Consider the following 20,443-nt stretch of genomic DNA (forward strand, 5'->3'; position numbering starts at 1 on the left):
GACACACCACAATTGAGTGCCAAACCACTGCTCAGCTTGGTAGGAAGTGACATCAGAGACCTCTTTTTTGCTCTCCTGTTGTATGTGTGTGACAGGAAGTGACATCATAGGCCTGGTCAGGTCTCCAAACCCTAGCTACTGCAGTTACCAGGAAGTGGTCTCAGAACCTCCCCACCATCACCATCACCGCCACACAGGAATCGACACCAGCCAGCCCCGGTGTTACCTGAAACCTTTTCCGTCTGGGAGGGACCTTCATCCTGAGGCAACACGATACTGCATCTCTTCTGTGTTCCTTCCTCAACTCTGCTGGATGTAGCAGGCCACAGGAGTCCTTTCCACAGTGTGTGTGTGTGTGTGTGTGCCAGAGGTCAACTGCAGAGGCAGTGTCATTCAAGAATTGGACTTCACACGCATCAAAGGACTCCTCGAGAATGAAGTGGCGGTGATCACTGTACCTGATAGGCCACAAATGTGTGTGTGTGTGTGTGTGTGTGAGTGGCAAGGGGATGTTAGCCTGGGGAACACAGGGTTGAGACATTTCTTTCAAACATATCAGGAACTGAACTCTGAACTTTCTTTACTGTGACCTTTTCTAAAACGTACTCCTGAATCTGAAGCACAAGTGACCAGTGGCTGGAGGAAGAGGAGGAGATTCTTCACTCCAGGGCTTTGTCTAACTGTCTGCCCTCTTTCACATAAGGATGCCCATCTGTCTGTCCCACTGACCCGTTCTAATCTACATCGGTCTCTCTGACAGCGCTGTGACCAATTCCAGCTTTCTGCTTGTCTGATACATATTTGCCTCAGTCAGATAGACATCTTTCTGTTTGCCTGCATTCCTCTCCATCCAATTTGTCTGTCTGTTTAATCAATTTAGTCGTTTTTGATCTGCCTTACTCTTTGATACGTTTCTTTTTCTAATGTCTTTCTGTTTAAATGTTTCCTTAAATGCCCTCCCGCTTCTGTCAGATTTGCCATTTCTTTACCTCTCTCTGTTCCATCTTTACAACAAGGGGACGGGGCCTATGGAGCGCAAGAGTCCAATCACAGCAAACTCCAGAACAGGTCCGGCCCAGATGTGGCTCTGATTTGGCCCAAATGTGTTCCACTGACGGCTGCCTGGGCGAGCCATACCATGTATATTTTGTGAAGGAAATAATCTGTATATTTTAAAAGCCAGAGGGTTATTCTGTATAAACGTTTTTAGACATTGAATAGGGATGATGGACTTAAAAAAAAATGTCTGTAAATCTGTATCCAAAAATTTACATAAATTGTTAAGGCCTAAACAGTAATACATACCCTTGATTCTAAAAAAGTTTTAAAGCTTCTATTTTTTTTTGCAGTGTCATTTTTCTTTTATTTGTACAAGAAAACAAGCAACCAAAAACAAACTAAACAAACAAAAAAATCCTGTCCAAAGTGCAGATGGAAATCCTTCTCTGGCGAGGGTGGATCTGTTGTGGTGTCTATTCTTGGTATCTAACCCACATTCAAAACGCCGTCCTAATGAAGGAGCACATCTTGCACCCTCCTCACGAGGGAGCAGGTTGAACTCTGCCATACAGAGTGTAACGGTGTCTGAGACGGTGTATTGGTCTGTGGTGGTGCTGCTGAAAAATGTGTTTTTTTTTGTAATTATTTGCAGAGATGGGCTCAGTGCCGACTGGGTCCCAAGGTGTGAAGACGGCCTGAGGTGATTTCACAAACCCAGGCCCTATCTTTGCTCCCACTAATTTCCGAGCATCTTTTCTCTGTCCTATCGAATAAAAGTAAAAAACACCCCAAAAAGCCCAGACATTTGTCCCAGGACAAATTTGGAAGTATACAGATATATTATACAGCAGTTTACCGGTCAAACTATTTATAAATATCTGATTGGACCAGAGAAATTCCAGTGGCGATATCCCGGGACATGATGCCAAGACTAAGATTGTTTTTTTTTTTTTTTTTTTTTATTTTGCTTTAATTATACAATATGTGTACACAGTATACAAACCTATAGTTTATAGATCTGTATAATGTATCGCGATCGTATTAGAAACCATACACAGAAATAGGAATGCAAAATCTCAATGTATAAGAATGTATATATAAAAAATAAGTTCTATTTTTTACGTGCACATACTAGAGGGAGGTGAGGAGAATTTCACTAAATTCAACCAAAACAGAGATGTATTATAATCAGGAACTACACCTTTCACAGGTTTTGCTTGACTTCACGATCAGCATCTCTTTTGATTGTTGCAATTGGCGTTTGAAACACACTATTGCTACAGACAGAGACACAGAGACACACACACACCAACAAGTGGGACTACAGACCTTCACGCCATCATGCAACATTAACCAAAGTGATACCAAACTGCAACATCTGAATTCTGAGCCGTATCCAGAGGATTATGTCAGGAGCGAGATATACAAAATGGAAGCAAATCAGACAAGTACCTTTTACATGATATGAACACACAGACACCAGGATGGACCCTCTTCTTCTCCACTGGAGAACGAAGGTGATTAAAGTGGTTGACGAGGTGACGAGTCCCTTTTATAACATGCTAAACACGAACACGATTCAAAACACAGTTTGCCGTAATCTGAATGAAAAGTCGCAACCTTGTATTTAGGAACCCAAATGCATTTTATTGATTCACAAGCCAGGTGTTTAGTGCAAAATAAAAAAAATGAGGTCGTACAAAACAAAGTGAAAGTGGAAAGCGCTTTAACGTAGACAACAATTTTGCACCTTTATTTCAAGTATGTCACAGCAGTTTTTAATTTTGGAAAATTACAGTAAAATGTTTGCAATTCACCTCATAGAACTCAAGAGTAATGCTGGGAGAGGAGAGGATATTTTAGGTGTTTATATAAGCAACTCTAGAGATGAAAAGGAAAAAAAAAAACAATATTTCATAAATGATAATCAGAATAAAAATATCTGGCAAATGCTACAAAACAACAACAGAAAAAAAAAATCCCCCACAAAACTACAATATCAGTCAAACATCACCTAATAATAGGATGTAGTACGTTGAAATTCAAAAGAAAAAACAGAAAGACAAAGCGAACAAACAAACGTTCTGCCTACTGGACCAAGCACTTGTGCAGACACCTCTGTTGCAACGATCAATGTTTTTGTTTACTCGTCTGCCTAGGGCATCACCGTGGGATACCGACTCCAAGTGAGATTCAGACAGGTGAGTTTCCGACGGCTTTGGCTGCAGCTCTGGGCCACATGCGGATTCACTTTTGAAAGCCAGACAGAAACCTGTGAGGATCAGGACTGGTTCAGACAGAGACCAGTGAGGATCAGGACTGGTTTGGACTGGTTCAGGTCTGGTCCAGGACTGGCCTAGCATCCCTACGGTGGATTTTGGCAGCTGTGTCTAAAAAAAAAGACTAAGCTCAACCTCCTAAGGAGGAAAAACTAGAGTCTGCATTCTGTCACATCCAATGACATTTCATTATATAATGAAACATAAAGAGTTAATGTGTGTGTGTGTGTGTCTCTGTGTTTGTATGTGTGATGTGTGTGTGTTGCCCTCAATAAACAAGACATACGGCACCATCCAAACACCTACTACACTGACAAGAATGAGCCATAATAGGAAGAGAATGATAAGCAAAACACACACACACTCACAGATGACATGCAATGATTAGATTAGAGCTGTTATGTCCAGGTGAGAATGTTAGTGATTAGTATGTAAGTATGTGTGTGTGTGTGTGTGTGTGTGTGTGTGTGTGTGTGTGTGAATGAAAGGGGATCACAGTAGTAAACAGAGCACTACACTAACACAGGGTCTATACTGGGAGGACGTGCTATGCATACGTGTGTGAGAGTTTGTGTGTGTGTGTGGTCACTATCAAATTCGAAATCACATTGGCTTGATACTCAGCATCGTCCTGTCCAGCAGTCTGTTACCGAAAAGCAAACAAAGGACAAAAAAAAAAATTCAGAAGAGAAAATCATATCGTCGTCAATGTCATAATAATTACAAAGGAATAAATAGACCATTCCGAGATGGCGTCCGACCATGTGTCAGATCTGACCAACAGTCAGTCGCCATCGGTTACTGCAGTAGACACCTGAGACCATGTAAACCTCTGACCAGCTTCTCCTCGAAAAAAAAAAAAAAAAAAATGCAAACAATCAAACATACAAACAAAAACACCTGCTACACCAATGTGCTTCTTCACCGTTCAGCACAAAGTTTTCAAACTCCAGTAACAATTATTTCTCCAATTAGTTGCCTTTTTTAAAAAAAGTACAAAAACGTTAAATGTATATCTGCCTGTAAAACGCCGCGTAATAATTATCCTGTTAATAAATATCACAAAGAGAGTGAAAGAGAGAAAGGACAAAAGTGTGGGAAAAGGCTGTCTTCATGCTGACGGACCAGAGGAGCATGAGGGACCTATGGGGACTTTAGGCAGTGTGTGTGTGTGTGTGTGTGTGTGTGTGTGTGTGTGTGTGTGTGTGTGTGTGTGTGTGGGACAGAAACAAAAAGGTAGGTTTTAACGTTTTACAAAAAAAGAGAGAGGGATGTCCACACCATACATACGTATCTACTTCCGTCTACAGGTGCCGCTGTATCTTCTCTGGCTCATATGCGTACATAAAAACAAAAACAACAACAGAGGAATCCTGTGATTTGTACAGCAGCTGGGTTTGTAATTTGAGTGTGGGTCTTGCACCAAGTGTGTGTTGCATGAGTATACACTGGACTTGTGTTTGTAGACATATATGGGTGTTTTTACTATGGTGTCCCAGCTTCGATGTTTCTGAGCTGCAAGAGATGCCTATTTAAAACCTCTGAAGCACGCACGCACACACGCACGCACACATACACACACACACACACACACACACACACACACACACATACACTTTAAACTCTCTACTCTCTATGGTTAACCCAGAGGTTAGATGAGGTAGCCATGTGTTCCCTCCTTCTTGCTCTCATTCTCTCTCTAGGCTTCTCTATCCCTCTCTCCTTCTCTCATTCCGTCTCTAGGCTTCTCTATCCCTCTCTCCTTCTCTCATTCCGTCTCTAGGCTTCTCTATCCCTCTCTCCATGTGTAAGTGATTCTAGAGGCTGTCGTTAGACATGTTGTGCATCTGCAGTCAGGAATATTTCAGCTTTCCTATGAAAGAGTGAATGCGGGGTGCTAGATGTCGCACACACATAGCCCTTGGGACCCCTGGGACAGAGTAGCTAAGAGGAGGGTCAGAACTACATCAGCTCTGGGCCGCCACCGCCCAGCGAGAGGGACAACTTCTCAACCCCTCAGCCTACGCTCTGCAACACACAGCAAAACTCACTAGAGAAGAACAATGAGACAGCGAGGGGGAGGGAGGGAGAGGGAGAGAGAGAGAGAGACATAGATGGATGTCACCAGCCAACAGAAAATAATGCTTCTTTCAATACCTGATGTGATCTAATCTACACTGTAGAAATAGCCATATCACCAATGCGTGTGTGTGTGTGTGTGTGTATGTGTTTAGCACTAGCTTAATCATGAGCACTGAAAATTACCTATAATCTTAATGCCTCTAAATAGACTGGTCTCTACATACCAGCACCTACATCACTCTGCCATGTCAGATCCAGATCAGGGTCAGTGCTGGGCCACAGCTCAAACTCTGCAGGACAACCAGCACACCCTTTAGCACCGTCTGCATATTGAGCGGACACCAATATCTGTCGGTGTGAGAGCATGTGTGTACACACGCATGGGTGTCTATGGCGGAGGCAAGATGGCAATGACATGGGTTTTCACTGAGCTGGAGAAAGTGTGTGTTTGTGTGTGTGTGTGTGTGGTGAGAGAGAGAGAGAGAGAGAGAGAGTGCATGAGTGTCACTCTACTATGTGTGTATGAGTGAGTATCTGCATGTGTTATAGAGACAGTTATCAACCTGTTAGCCTGGCTAGGTTGGATAACCCACCAATAGGAGCAGAGGTCATCAGCTAAAGGTCATACCAAGGTCATGTGAAGGTCACAGGGTTAGAGGTCACAACCATTTAGAGGTGATGATTCTTGTTTAGACCGACTCCACAACTCAAACAAAAACAATGTCTCCAAAAAAGAATTGCAACTACTCTCTTCTCTCTCTTTAGATATAAATCCCAGGACCTTGAAAGCTTACCAATATGGAAATAAAGAATAGCTGAAGCACTCTTCGTTTAATGCTTTTTTTTTTGTGACAGGGTGGCTGATTAAAACCACTCCACGCCTTGAAGGGGAGACTGTGATGGCTACGAAAAACTGGTACCCATTTCAAATCACTGTTCAAAGACTTTTTTTTTGTTTCTTCTTAAAATTCACAAGTAAAATGATCAACAGTTCTATTCTTGAAGCTACCAAACAGTTTTGACGTTGAAAAAATCTACAGAGTTAAAAGATTACGGGAGAGACCGGTGGAAGGGACTGATTGGATAAAGAGGGGTTTGTCTGGACAATGATGATGTCACAAACCACTCCACCCTTCCACCTCATTCGCAAAAAGGATTTTCCAAATGCTGGTGAGAATCTGTGCCTCTGTGTGTGTGTCTGTGTATGTGTATGTATGTGTGTGTGTGGTGTGCGTCTGGATACTTGGGAGGTCTCGTCATCACAACAGAGGCAGGCTCGTGCCGAGACATCACACAGTCCTGCACATTGTTCCTTTTGGTGTTTTTGTTTTTGTTTTTGTTTTTGTTTGTTTTTTCTTTCTTTTTCTTCTCCCTTTTTTTTTGTCTGTGGAAAAAAAACCGAAGGAGCAGCAAACAGAACGATAGCACCCAGAAGCACCCAGTAGCACCCAATAGCACCAAGAATGCTAGTCAGCATTAATGTATTTGTGAGTGTGTGTGTGTGTGTGTGTGTGTGTGTGTGTGTGTGTGTGTGTGAGAGAGAGAGAATGAGCATGAAAGACTGAGCTGAGTTTGGTTCTGTAGACTGATTCTATCCAGAGTACCTGAGACGATAGCACCAAGTTCGCCATTTCCTTTTCTCCTCGTTTGTGGGTCTTGCTCGCCCCTCCATTTTTGTTTGTCACACGTTGTCTGTGTGTTGTTGTTGTGTTTATTTTTCTCTTCTCTTTCCCCCCTGTTAAGACTGAAACAGTACACCTGCACACCTCGGCAACCAGAGGGTGTGGCTCAGTGGGTAGGGAGGGGTGTGGCTCAGTAGGCTGGTCTCCTCTCGGATTGGAGAGTTCGTGGTGCAGTCAGACCACACCTCTTACAGGAATGTTTCAAAATGCCGCACGCGCCTCTCCATCGCCTGCAGGCACAAACATAAACAAACAAACATAAACAAACAAACAAACAAACACATAAATAACACTCAACCACACACTGTTACCAATAATGATTTCACATCATTAAGGTGTCCTTAGCAACCACCAGCTACTGAATAAGGCATCAAGACCAAACATCCATCTTCAAATGATGTCAAACTAAAAGAATATCAAATAGTGATGTTTATACAGGTTCTTGATGTTGACTAGGTCATTTCATATTAAATCAATTATAATTGAATCAATTTCATCTAATTAAAACTTTAAATAAAAATGCAACACAAATCAGAATGCAATTTCAATGCCACCAACCTCATCTTCAGCAAACATTTGGTAATATTAACAAACATAAATATTCAACAACACTAATGATGAAGATTCAATGGACTAAAACATGTTTTATGTACTACAATATTATTTATACATTAACTTAACAACTTGAGCAATGAACCAGCAGTTAGTGTTATCTAATTAACTGTCCAGCCATGGGGTAGCGGCATGAGGTGTGTGTGTGTGTGTGTGTGTGTGTGTGTGTGTGTCTCAGAGGGTGGGGCCACATAGTATGCCTGCTGGGTATTTCACAAACCAGACTAAAAGATTATGAGCAAGGCTGCAAGAAAGATCAATTCCCAGACATGGGATCTTTCGAGCTGTTTCAGATTTGGGGGGTTTATTGGTTGTGCTCTTCAGTCACCTAGCTAACTTGCACTGTAAAATAAAAATTGATTCTAGAACATGTGAACGAGGACACAAACAAAAATACTGATACTTACTGACACAAGTTATATACACACACACACACTTTATGATTTCAGTCCCTCAACAGTTTAAGCCTCTCTCTATCTCTATCTGAGTGACACATGGTGGCGTGGCAGGAGCGGATGCTGGTCGAGTGCCTCTTTCACTCTCTCACACACACACACACACACAGACACACACACATGTGGCTGAGTGCTTCTTTAAGTGTTATTCACATGCTAATTTGGACAAATGGAATTTTAAGTGGGCGCTACTCTGCGGCTTTCTTACGGGGTGAAAAAGGCAGAAATGATAAATGGAATCTGCTGCTCTGCCAAAATGGAAGCTGGTAATTAATTCATATGAAGGCTTCTGTGCCCAGGCATTATCATTAAACACATTCAAATAAGAGACCTGGTGTGTGTGTGTGTGTGTGTGTGTGTGTGTGTGTAAGAGAAAGGGAGATAGAGAGAAAGAGAGAGAGATGTGTGTGTCCATCCATCTGTGTGAGTGTGTGTCTGCACACAGACATGAGAAACTTGGAGGACATCTGTGCGAAAGAGAATGATAGAATGACTGTCCTGCATTTGAGTGTGGGTATTGATATTTGTATGACGGTGTACGAGTGCTGCTATCTTTGGGTTTACAGTCTGTGTGTAATGATGTCTGTGAACATGAGTGTGTGTGTCTGTGACCGCAGACCTTTTCTTTCAGTTAATAAACACAAACACACACAGGCCCTTGGCACTCCAGGTACATTGGAAGGGGCTCTTTACCCTACAACAGCTGAGTGCCGACACACACACACACACACACACACACACACACCCCAGCAAATAACCTTTGGATCTGACATCCCCCCCCCACACACACACACACAGACACACACAACCACCCAACCAACCAACCAACCAACCAACCAACCACACACACACACACACACACACACAGAGGGAGCTGAAGTAGCCTAGTGTAGCGGTGGAGCTTTCTTATGCAGTGGGGCGGCCCACATTACCCGCACCTCATCTGAGAACAGCAAACATAATTTCCCAAGAGTACCCCCCCCCCCACCCCATACACCCCCACACCCCCAACCTAATTTTCGTGTTGCCAAGCAGCAACTAGGGTGGAGGGGGCTTTTTTCAGTTCTCTCTCAGATGCCCTTCAACTCTCTACAGACACACACACACACACTAAACTAGCCAATGAACTCCCTCTACGTGTGCAGGTACTTGGAAACACTTATTCTCCTGTGTGTGTGTGACGAGCACAAGTGTGTGTGTCTCCGGAGTGGTCACACACTGTTGAAGGACTGTTGACACACACACACACACACACAGAGTCAAGTCCCGCTGGTGTGTGTGTGTGTGTGTGTGTGTGGTTATACAACAAGGCACTCTCGCTCTAACACACAACTCACACACATAGCTTTCTGTACATCACATAGCTAATGTCACACACGCACGCACGCACGCACAAAGCAACATCTGCAACCTCCAGTTAGAGCAGTTGTCCCACAGGCCCAACCCCTTCCCAGGAGTTCGCTCTGCGGATACGGAGGTGGGTGCAGATAACCCCCTGTCCTGTCTGTATGGCTGGGGCCGTGGAAGGCTTCTCAGAGGCCCTCTTTAAGATCAGCTGTTTGTGTGCAGATGTTTAATGTATACTTGCTCAGGTGAGGGGAGATAACCTGCAGGAGGAATTCTAAACACACATGCAAACACACACACACACACACACACACACACACACACACACACACACACACACACACACACACACACACACACACACACACACTTCTAGCTCATGGAACTCAATGCTGTTTATTTGTCTGTTTCAACACCGTTTCAACAGTATGCATCCTCCCCGGATATACATTCAGTCTCTTCCTCACTCTTCTACACAAACATACACACACACAAAGACCAAGTTAGGGGCTCCAATGTCATCACACTAGGGTGCTGTCTCTGTGAGTGTGTGTGTGTGTATGAGAGTGAGTGTGAGTGTGTTTGTGTGTATCTGTGTGATCGTGCTGAGAGGCGCTCCAGTATCAGTACACCTGGGTGTTGTGAGTTTGTGGCTTCGGAGCGCTTCGGACTTGTAACTGGAGGGTTGCCGGTGTAGCAGGCAGCTCACTGCGTCGGGATTAGTGTGTGCTTCACCTCACTGTGTGTTCACTGTGTGCTGAGTGTGTTTCACTAATTCACGGATTGGGATAAATGCAGAGACCAAATTTTCCTCACGGGATCAAAAGAGTATATACCATACCTATAGTTGCCTTCTGCAAAGTTCAGTAGAGAACTACTTTGGTTGAAAATAAATCTCTTCATTACCTTTTGCTGAATAATTGTCATGTCCCTGGTTCCAAGTTCCTTTCTGTTACTCCCCTGCGCTGCAACTCTTACTGGTAACTTCGTTAACTTCTCCAGCTGACTATTAAAACTTCTTTTAAAACTGTTTAAGCTACACAGCCATTCACCTGTGCTGCAACTCTTGCTGGTAGCTTGGTTTACTTCTCCATGTTGCAGTTAATGAATTAATAGTAGCCTAATGTTATCCGCGAGTAGTTAATGAGCAGCAGCTAACCACCAACAATCCAGCTGTGTTCTAACATTAGCTTCCCAGCTAACACTCTTACATGCAGCTGTGTTCTAACATTAGCTTCTCAGCTAACACTCTTACATGCAGCTGTGTCCTAACATTAGCTTCCCAGCTAACACTCTTACATGCAGCGGTGTCCTAACATTAGCTTCCCAGCTAACACTTACATGCAGCTGTGTTCTATCATTAGCTTCTCAGCTAACACTCTTACATGCAGCTGTGTTCTATCATTAGCTTCTCAGCTAACACTCTTACATGCATGCTGTTAACTGCTGATAAGGTCGCCTGTTTAAAGAGTTGTGTCTCCATGATAGACTTTGTTGTGATATGAACAAAGTTGTTCATGCATGAGTATTAAACTTAATTTGCGCTGCGGTGTTGATGATGCTTTAGTGAACAACAAGCTGAACTGTCATTCAGCCGTACGTGTCGTAATATTGTTCTAATTCACTTACGGAGGCGAGGGGTGGGTCTGTTGTGTGTGTGTGTGTGTGTGTGTGTGTGTGTGTGTGTGTGTGTGTGTGTGTGTGTGTGTGTGTGAGACAAGGAGACAAGTAGGCTACCCTGGTTGTGTCAGTTTTCTGCCTCTTCATGTAACTAACGAAAGAAGACCATATCTACATGACATAGTAACAAAATAGAAATGTAATGTGGCGGGCACACTATGGGGGCACAGCTTTTATTTGAGGGGACGTTCAGCCCTAATAGACAGTGTGTGTGTGTGTGTGTGTGTGTGTGTGTGTGTGTGTGTGTGTGTGTGTGTGTGTGTGTGTTACCTCTATGAGCTGTGTCTTGTTGTAGTCCCTGCGGTGAAGGTAGATGGCTTGGCTGAGTTGAGAGTAGAGTCTTTCCAGTTCGTCAACACTGAACCCTGCAGTCTTCAAGACCACCTCATCCAGCAGAGCCTGAATTAGATTACAGACGTTAGCTACAAATACACACAACCATTGGGTTAACAGCCAGATGTTTCCAAACACACATACATGCAAAAAGGCATACTGAAGTTATTAGGAAAAAAAAAAACATACCAACGTGTTAAAAAACCCAGCACATCTGTCTGTCACAGGTGGAAACTAGAGAGGTCAGGAAATTGCAGACCCTGCACCCACCCACATGTGAACCAAAAACCAAGAGACTAGTCGTCTCAAAAAACGTTCTTCAAAAAGTGTTGCTGGACCGAATGAAGGACGACTGTGGGCAGTTGTGTTCTGTCAGCTCTGGAAAGTCATCTTAAGTTTCTACACTCACACATTGGTTGACACATTGGTTCAGTCACATTTAGACTTATTACTGGCAGAGAAGCAGTTTAAGCCTTCTGCTGCACACAGACTCAGGCCCACACACAATCACACATGAATGCACAGAGAAATTCATATATAATCACACTTTCCGACACACATTTTCTGTCACACACACACACCCTTTCTACCACACACACACACAGGCTCCTCGAGCTGTAAAGTGTCCAGGAGTCAGAGCTCATGTCAGACCCAATCAGCATCATGGTGACAGTCTCCTAACAGGGAGCCTTAATTACCTGCATATGCCACTAACACTGACACACGTGTCTGTGTATCTCTGTGTGTGTGTGTGTATGTCTGTGTGTGTGTGTGTGTGTGTGTGTGTGTGTGTGTATATGTGTGTGTGTGTGTGTGTGTGTGTGTGTGTGTGTGTGTGTCTCAGTGGGTTTGCATTTCAGACACAGCGCTAATTAACTCAGGTCTCAGATACCATGGCTCCCCTTTTCCAACTGATGGCGTCCTTCAACTCTCTCTCTCTCTCTCTCTCTCACACACAAAGAGTCACGTAAGGGCACTTTAACATGCATTTGCTCACACACATACATCCGTGTGTGACACTGACATCCCCTTTTGCTACTTAAAAATGCCCTCACACACACACACACACACACACACACACACACACACACACACTAAGAAGAAGGCGTGAAAGGGGACGGGGGGGGGGGAGAGTGTGTAATCCACCATGTGCATAAGTGGAATGGATGGCAACGCCTCTTATATTCTGAACTGGTCAAGACTGTAGGAGCGTGAAGATCAGCTGAGAGCAGTGTGTGGAGTCACACAGTCTCTCTCTCTAACACACACACAAAAACACACAGACACACACACAGGCAGAAACAAACACGCAGACACACACACACACACACACACCACCACCCACACACACACACACACACACACACACACACACACACACACAGACACACGCACAAGTACGCACAGACACACACACGAGTTAAAGCACACAACGACAATACTTTAACTGCTCCAGTTTAATCTTTCCAGAGAGCACTTACTGTCACAAGTGCATGATCAAACACACACTAACACGCTCGCTCACACACGCACGCACACATACGCCACGCTCGGTTAGAAGGAGTGCTTCTACACTTCGTTTAATCTTCCCAGAGCACTACCATTGTCACACATGTACGATCACACACACACACACTCCCCCTAGTGATCGTAAAAGAGCTACAGTCACGGTTCATCTGACACAGCAGACACTAGATCTTTATCCTCTTCCTTGCGGTGGAACAGCATGCCTGCACGCGCGCGCGCTGTCCAGTGGCTTGTGTGCATGCATACACACAACATGCACACAGACCCTCACTCACCCACTCACATAAACACCTGTCTGATACACAGTGCACACTAAATACACACACAGCCTCATAAAAGCCCATCAAGTGGCAGCAGTTGCCGTGCCAACCCTTAAGGTGACTTACAGCCCACTTTGTGTGTGTGTGTGTGTTTGCTTAATCTTTAAGCAAACACAACAGAGTTGTCTGCCAGTTTGGACTGAGTTATTGGTCAGCGTGGTTTAGACTATTTAGCCTGGCTAGCGCCACCACTTCTCAATGAGACGTGGTCTGGGAACTAAACGTTAATTTTCTCGTATTTGAAAAAAATGCCCAGATCCGTTTATTGGGTGCCACGGATGTCTATCAAATGCGTCTGTGCATAGCTCATCATCGTCTTGCTTTCCCACCTGTTGTGATTGGTTCCCTATCTCAGGCGAAAACTTGCTCCATGGTCTCCAGGCTGCCTTAGCAGCGTGAATCAAATCGCGCGCAAGGCAGCATGGGAACACCCAGGCTATAGACTAATAGTAAATTCCCAAGTTTTGGTAATTCCAGTATACTAATAGTATAAGTATCACAAATGGACTCCTTATAGAACTGTATTCAGTGGCCAGACTGTTATACAAGATATGGTAAATGCCAATATATTACGGTATTTGGAATCATATAGTATAGTACTGAAATTGGCTTATCTACACAGAATAGCATTTTTACTTTGTCTGAGGCAGAATAACAAGACAGATGCTCTGTAGCTCTAAATTAGAAAACTGTGTTTGCGTGCGGTGTGTGTGTGTGTGTGTGTGTGTGTGTGTATGTGTGTGTGTGTGTGTGTGTGTGTGTGTGTGTTTGCGCGGTGTGTGTGTGTGTGTGTGTGTGCGTGTGTGTGCGTGTAGACTCGGCTGTACATCTAAGCTCCTCAATCTGCTGGGACGGGTAACAAGCACACAAACTGGGAAACTAAGCAGAGGAGATGAAAAGAAGCACAATGTTTTTTGATCAACACTGATCGCTATGGGAAACGTCTATCTTCGCACCTGGCCACTAATGACAGGATATTATGGTCTGTTTCCTCCAAGAAAAAAAGAGCATGTTGTTGACAAAGACATAAAAACAGCGATATCTCCAGTGCTTCACTAGCATCACCAGTTAACGCCAACACACACCACATAACAGTGTCATCACCATGAATGATGCTAAGAGGTCAAAGGTCAGCCTTCTCCCACTTCTCTGCGTGTGGTGGTTGACACGCTCAGTAGCGGAGCTTTGCTCACCACATGGGAAGTTATTAAGCTTCAAAATAAGAGGAGAAAGATCGTTCTCTCTCTCTCTCTCTCATGGTCTCCAGTGAGGGGCTGCTGGTGTTGAATTATAGATAGGGGTCCCTGCCATGCAAATCAACTAAACACAGCGGTGAGCTGAATGAGAAGAGTAGAGGAGGGCTAGGAGGAGGGGCTGACGGAAGAGTGGAGGGGGGGGATAGGAGGATGAGACAGAAGGAGAGGGAGGAGAGCTGGGAGGCAGCATAAGTGGAGTGATGGAGGGAGAAAAGGAAGGAGGAGGGGTGGAAGAAGGGATGGAAGGAGGGATGACAAGAGTTCCTACACACAGCCAATCATGACCAGCATCAATAAACCAGGCAGACTTTCCACAGATACGGTGTCTGTGTGCTCAAAATAAACATACTTTTTGACATTTGCTTCTTGTCTTTTAAGTTAAAGTTGACTGGTATTTAGCAGACACTTCTATCCAAGGTAATGCAGACTCGTAGCGGCAAGTTTAGGAATGGAACCCGGGGTGCCCGGCTGTCAGGGGGTGACGTTAGCGCTGCTCCACCACCTCTGACAAACTTCATCTTCTAAACCAGCCTTCTCACAGTCAGTCAAATAAGCCATAAAGCCTGCACTCCTGGGTATGAAAACTCGTTTAATGACTTCAATTAATCTCAAAATGTTCTCAGCTCACTGAGCACAAACAAAGTCAGAACGTGATCAAACTAGAGGGATTTACTCCATTACAATGGAGAGACAGGGCACAGTCAGTTTAATTCGCTTAGACAAGCTGTTAACCACTTAGTCATAAGACACCTGCCAACACACCCGAAGATCAAAGCACTCAGCAAATAACCAATTTCATTTGATGAGGTGTCGTCACGGTTTCATCGCTTGGCTTCCTAGGAAACAGGTGCACTACAGTTGAGCTTTGGGGGGGAGCACTGTAAGATGTCTTACAGTAATAAATAGAAAAATCACACTCTCAAATATTCCTTTTGATTCATTCAAAATGTCAAAGATGAACACGAACAGCTTCTGTAGGAAATGTCAAAGGCCATGCTTTTAGTAACTATGTGGTTGCTGACTTATATGGCTGCTGTATCCATAGTTACAGAGTGGCTCAAACTCCAAGGAAGAACCCCAGGGAGAGTGATTCACATCTTATACCATGGCACAGCTAAGCTCTGTGTGCAGAGCCTATTAAGCCCCAAACAGTTCAGTTCAGTGTACTTCTCTATAGCTGCACTTCAACCTTTAAATGAGTGACGCTCTAGCATTTCTCCATGGGAGTGCTGTCGCCAGCCCCTGAGACAGAGGAGAGCTGCTGTCAATCAGCACAGAGGGAGGGGGGGGGGGGGGGGGGGGGGGGGGGGGGCAAAGGGGTGGAGGTGGTCGTGTGGGTCTCAAAATGAACGGCTGTCAGAGTGTTCAGGACCCAGGTGAATAGTGGAAAGAAAGAAAACTCAGAAGACTGACAGACCATGAGATTTTTTATTTACCAGTTAAGAGCTACCCTGACAACGATTAAGCCACTTGTCCACTGAGTGCAGTGAGTGAGTGGGTGTGGGTATGTGTGTACCGGCAAATACAAGAAAGATCTGCTGAACACTGAAATAATTTTCTGAAGTGTGTGTGTGAAACACATATGTGTGAAATGTAAAGTAATATAAGATGTTAATGTAAATGTAAACACATTCAAACTTGAAGGAGAAATGGTGACACTTCAAATAACTTGACACATTCAGTACCTATTCAGTACATTCACCACAAACTACCTCTGCCACAGTGGGTAAGCACACTACCTCTGCCACAGTGGGTAAGCACACTACCTTAAGCCAGCAGTAGCCTACTGGTTAGCGCTTCAGACTTGAAACTGGAGGGTTGCCGGTTCGAACCCCGACCAGTAGGCACGGCTGAAGTGCCCTTGAGCAAGGCACCTAACCCCTCACTGCTCCCCGAGCGCCGCTGTTGTAGCAGGCAGCTCACTGCGCCGGGATTAGTGTGTGCTTCACCTCACTGTGTGTTTACTGTGTGCGGAGTGTGTTTCACTAATTCACGGATTGGGATAAATGCAGATACCAAATGTCCCTCACAGGATCAAAAGAGTATATATACTTATATATACCTCTGTGACGGTCCTAAATGTGACCGCAATTATCTAATGCCCTGACGGCACAGACTATGGACTATGCCGTCTTATACAAGCGCGCACACACACAAACAAATGCACAGACACATTAAGCAACGTCACTCACGTCAAGTACATGGAAATTAACACAACACAAAGACTATTTACTATGCATAACATTTATTTCATGCAGGTTGGTGCACAAACTTCTGTGTAAATGTTTGCATGTTATGTTACCGGTGGCGGCTGTGTCCTCGGTTGTTTTCTGACTATCCGGCAGCAAAGGGGTGCCATCGGGAAACAATGGACTTTTAATTGGGTTCCGGAGGGAACTGGCCATGTTCAAGTGGGAAGCGCCAAGGGGGGGAGCAGGGCAATCCTGATCAAGTTGCTCTGTATGTTCGTCTGAGTCTGTCTTGTGAATTGTGTGTTAATTGTTTGTTTTGTCTACCCCTGCAATTTAGAATGGTGCTGGCCACCTGCATATATGTTCACCCCTCTGTTAGTCTAGAGTGGAGTCTAGTGTTGTCTTATGACATCTACAGTAAAGTTATTTAACAGTCTTTTGTAGTCGTGTTCCGTGTGGAACTAACCGTGACTTTAGGATTTGTTGATAGCTGAATTACTTATTAATTTTTTGCATACTATTATACTTTTCTTCACAAGCTGTACATGGACTTTTCATTTGCTTGCTCTTACTTTGCAAGCCCTAAATTAAATAAAATGTTTGCACTTTACCACTACTGTCTCTCTGCTTCTGTGGCCAAGCCCAAAACTAGACGGAAACTCGAGGTAGTTCCGTCACAACCTCTACCACAGTGGGTAAGCATACTGCCTTTGCCAGTGTGTTAGCATACTACCTCGGCTTCAGTAGGTAAGCGCACTGTCGCTCACACAGTGAATAAGCATATTAACATGGCCAGAGTGAATGAGCATTAGCATAGAAATCTAGACACACCCTAGCCGCAGCACATGTAATTTGCAGCCAGGGTAGTCTAGCAACTCTCCGTTGGCTTGCGAGCTGGGAAAATTAAACTTCTATCAGGCCAATCACATCGTGTATAGAGTCGGCGACGGTTCCGTGTGAATATCCTGCTACTTGAAAACAAAGAAGATGGATGCTGCTGCTGGCGAACAGCGCTCTTTGAATCACAACGTTTGATCAACTAGTCAACTAGCTCCGCTGGTGGGAAAACGCGTGGGACTATGAGTTGTAGCGCTATCCTATTGCGTGCAGAGAAAATTTGAAACACAACCGTTTATCCTGCCCCTCGGATTGAGTAGTGTCAATGGCAAGTTCCCAGACCCTACATCTTGATGTGGGTCTGGCTCGTCAGGCTAAATGAGCATACTACCTCTGCCACAGTGAATAAGCATACTACCTCTGCTACAGTGAATAAGCATACTACCTCTGCTACAGTGAATAAGCATACTACCTCTGCCACAGTGAATAAGCATACTACCTCTGCTACAGTGAATAAGCACACTGCCTTGTTATAACATCACCACTGCATGTGGGGGGCTGGAGGCTGTAAACTAGAGAGGGATGTCAGCATCCGTTGTGCTGGGTACCACACAATTCTCCCGAGCAGCACAAGAGCATGAGGGCTTAGGCTGTGCCCTTATCTGGCCTATCAAGAGAAGGGCTGAGCAAAGCCCCTTCTGTCTAGCAGCACCTGAAGCCCAGATGAAATGGAACGTGTCTTGTCTCTGGAACGTGTGTGCCTCTCTCTCTCTCTCTCTCTCTCCCCCCTCCCTCTCTCCCAGCTGAATGCAGGCTAGATGGAGGACGGATCTGAGCCCGACATAGCTACAGGCATGGCAGGAAGCTCATTAGGGCATTTCAGTGGGAACAGGTAGACAGCCAACTTTGCATTCAGCCAGATGCTACCTCTCTGTGTCGATTGCGATGTCAAACATATCGCACCCTCAGCCCACCTTCCTCACTCGCTCTCCGTCTCCTCCTTCTCTCTCTCTCTCTCACACTCTCCATCACTCCATCTCTCTCACACACAAGCACACATACACACACAGGCACACAAACAAAGAGACATGAAATCTATCCACAGCGAGGAAAATGTGTCCACATCATCATCTGACGTCTTCTCAGGAGAGATGAAAAGGGCATTTTCATCTGTCCGAACAGTCTGTTTAATGGCTGCTGTGCTACGGCAGCCTACAGAGCTCCACAACACACAGCTACAGAGTGAAGGATCATGGGACATCTCCCTCACAGGAGTGTCAGACCCAGAGAGGATGCAACACCTGCTGACACATACAAACACGCAGGCAGGCAGGCACACGCACACAAAATCACACCACACACTCTTGAATGAACACCAGCATTAGATGCACACCACACAGCCATTCAGACACACACACACACACACACACACAGCATGAAAGAGGCAAATATACCAGGTCGTTTAGCCAACCCCTCTGGAGTGTAACCACACAGGTCATCCAGCGGCAAAGCAGATCTGACATGGAACTGGACCAACTGAACTCCAGTCAACCACCCTGTGTCCACAGAGGTTTGTGTGTGTGTTTATGTTTGTGCATGTGTGTGTGTGTGTGTTGAGGTGTAGTCTACTTAACGACTTCATCAGAAATTCAATTTGTTCCAGAGGCTGAGAATGAAAAAGCAATTATTTTCACACACACACCCTCCCTCCCTTATGAACACTCTGAGGTCCGCTTCTCACAAATATCTTTATTCTTGCTCTCTTTTTTGTTCTTAGTCCAATTTACTCCCTCTCATCCTTTCTTTCTATCTTTCTAACTTCCGCTCATCCTCTATTTTCTCTTCTCTCTCTCTCCTTCCCAGTCCCCTGTGCCTGACCAGAGTGGCATGGGGCCTGGTAGTGCCAACTCCTCCCCACCGATTCACACGGAGACGGGCAGTGCCAACTGCTCTGTACGGATGTGTGAGACATCCCTTTCCAAACCAATGAAAGAATTAGAAGTGGCTGAAGGTCTCTGCGTGAAGCTCTCTGCGCGACGCGTTGCTGAAAAACAACAATTGATTGAAGAACCCCTTCTTGGGAACTTCCTGTGTATATCTGAAGTTAGGAGTAGTCGCTTAGGATTTCGGAAATACAACTTGTTATTTTTCTGGCGACAGAGGGGTGGGTGGGGGAGAAGGTAGTATAGCTGCTTTCAGACCTAGGTGTAAGTCCGAATATTCTGCATATTTTGCGGATGTCAAGTGGTTGGGCCGTATATCTGAACAACATAACCGGCTATTTGGAATTCCGAACTTACCCGGCTGTTATGGCTGAACGGCTGAACATGCGGAGGTTCTGTTTGTGTGCGTGTTCAACCACGCGGAGATTCTGTTCATGTGCGGTGTCGGTGTCGTTCACCCATATGACCGCATAATGTCAGCATGTCACCTGAAGGGTCGGACCTCCGTTTGACAAAGCTGCGGAGGACGTGTCTGAAAGCAGCTTATGACAGTAACCAAAGGAGAGGCATGGCTACGTTACAGCCAGAAGTGTTGCCTCGGCTTGTTGAGAAACTAGATGCCTGCAGCAGAGTGAGGATATTTTTTTGGGGAGAGATTACTGACAGTGACGGGGCAAGTCCATGGACACAATGATGCTGTCCGTCAAAATTTTTTTTAGACCATGGAAGGTAAACGTCAATCTAAATACTTTGGAGAGACATGGAAGGATTTTAAAAGACAGGCAGGCCAGTGAGACAGGTCAGCAAGATATTCATGGCAGGTATTGTAGCGCAGTCAGAATTTTGGTATTATGACAACACTAGGGTGAGGGGTAGGCCCTGGCTCATAGATGATAGGG

The 20,443-nt window shown here is 44.9% G+C and overlaps 2 protein-coding genes across 2 annotated transcripts in view; one reads left to right on the forward strand and one right to left on the reverse strand.

The window, feature by feature from the left end:
- LOC125299279 (kelch-like protein 29) overlaps positions 1–1,315 on the forward strand; it is a 162,126-nt gene extending 160,811 nt beyond the window's left edge. Inside the window, exon 13 of the mRNA XM_048250496.1 lies at positions 96–1,315. Within this exon, the coding sequence (XP_048106453.1) occupies positions 96–102 (7 nt within the window). The 3' untranslated portion in view covers positions 103–1,315. The remainder of the gene's footprint in view (positions 1–95) is intronic.
- Positions 1,316–2,625: 1,310 nt separating this feature from the next.
- Positions 2,626–20,443, reverse strand: part of atad2b (ATPase family AAA domain containing 2B) — a 95,872-nt gene continuing 78,054 nt past the window's right edge. The window contains exons 27-28 of the mRNA XM_048250580.1: positions 11,407–11,535; positions 2,626–7,272 (exon numbers count right to left, since the gene is read on the reverse strand). Coding sequence (XP_048106537.1) covers positions 7,231–7,272; positions 11,407–11,535 — 171 coding nt within the window. The 3' untranslated portion in view covers positions 2,626–7,230. The remainder of the gene's footprint in view (positions 7,273–11,406; positions 11,536–20,443) is intronic.

The sequence above is a fragment of the Alosa alosa genome, chromosome 8 (assembly GCF_017589495.1).
Source record: "Alosa alosa isolate M-15738 ecotype Scorff River chromosome 8, AALO_Geno_1.1, whole genome shotgun sequence".
Lineage (NCBI taxonomy): Eukaryota > Metazoa > Chordata > Actinopteri > Clupeiformes > Clupeidae > Alosa > Alosa alosa.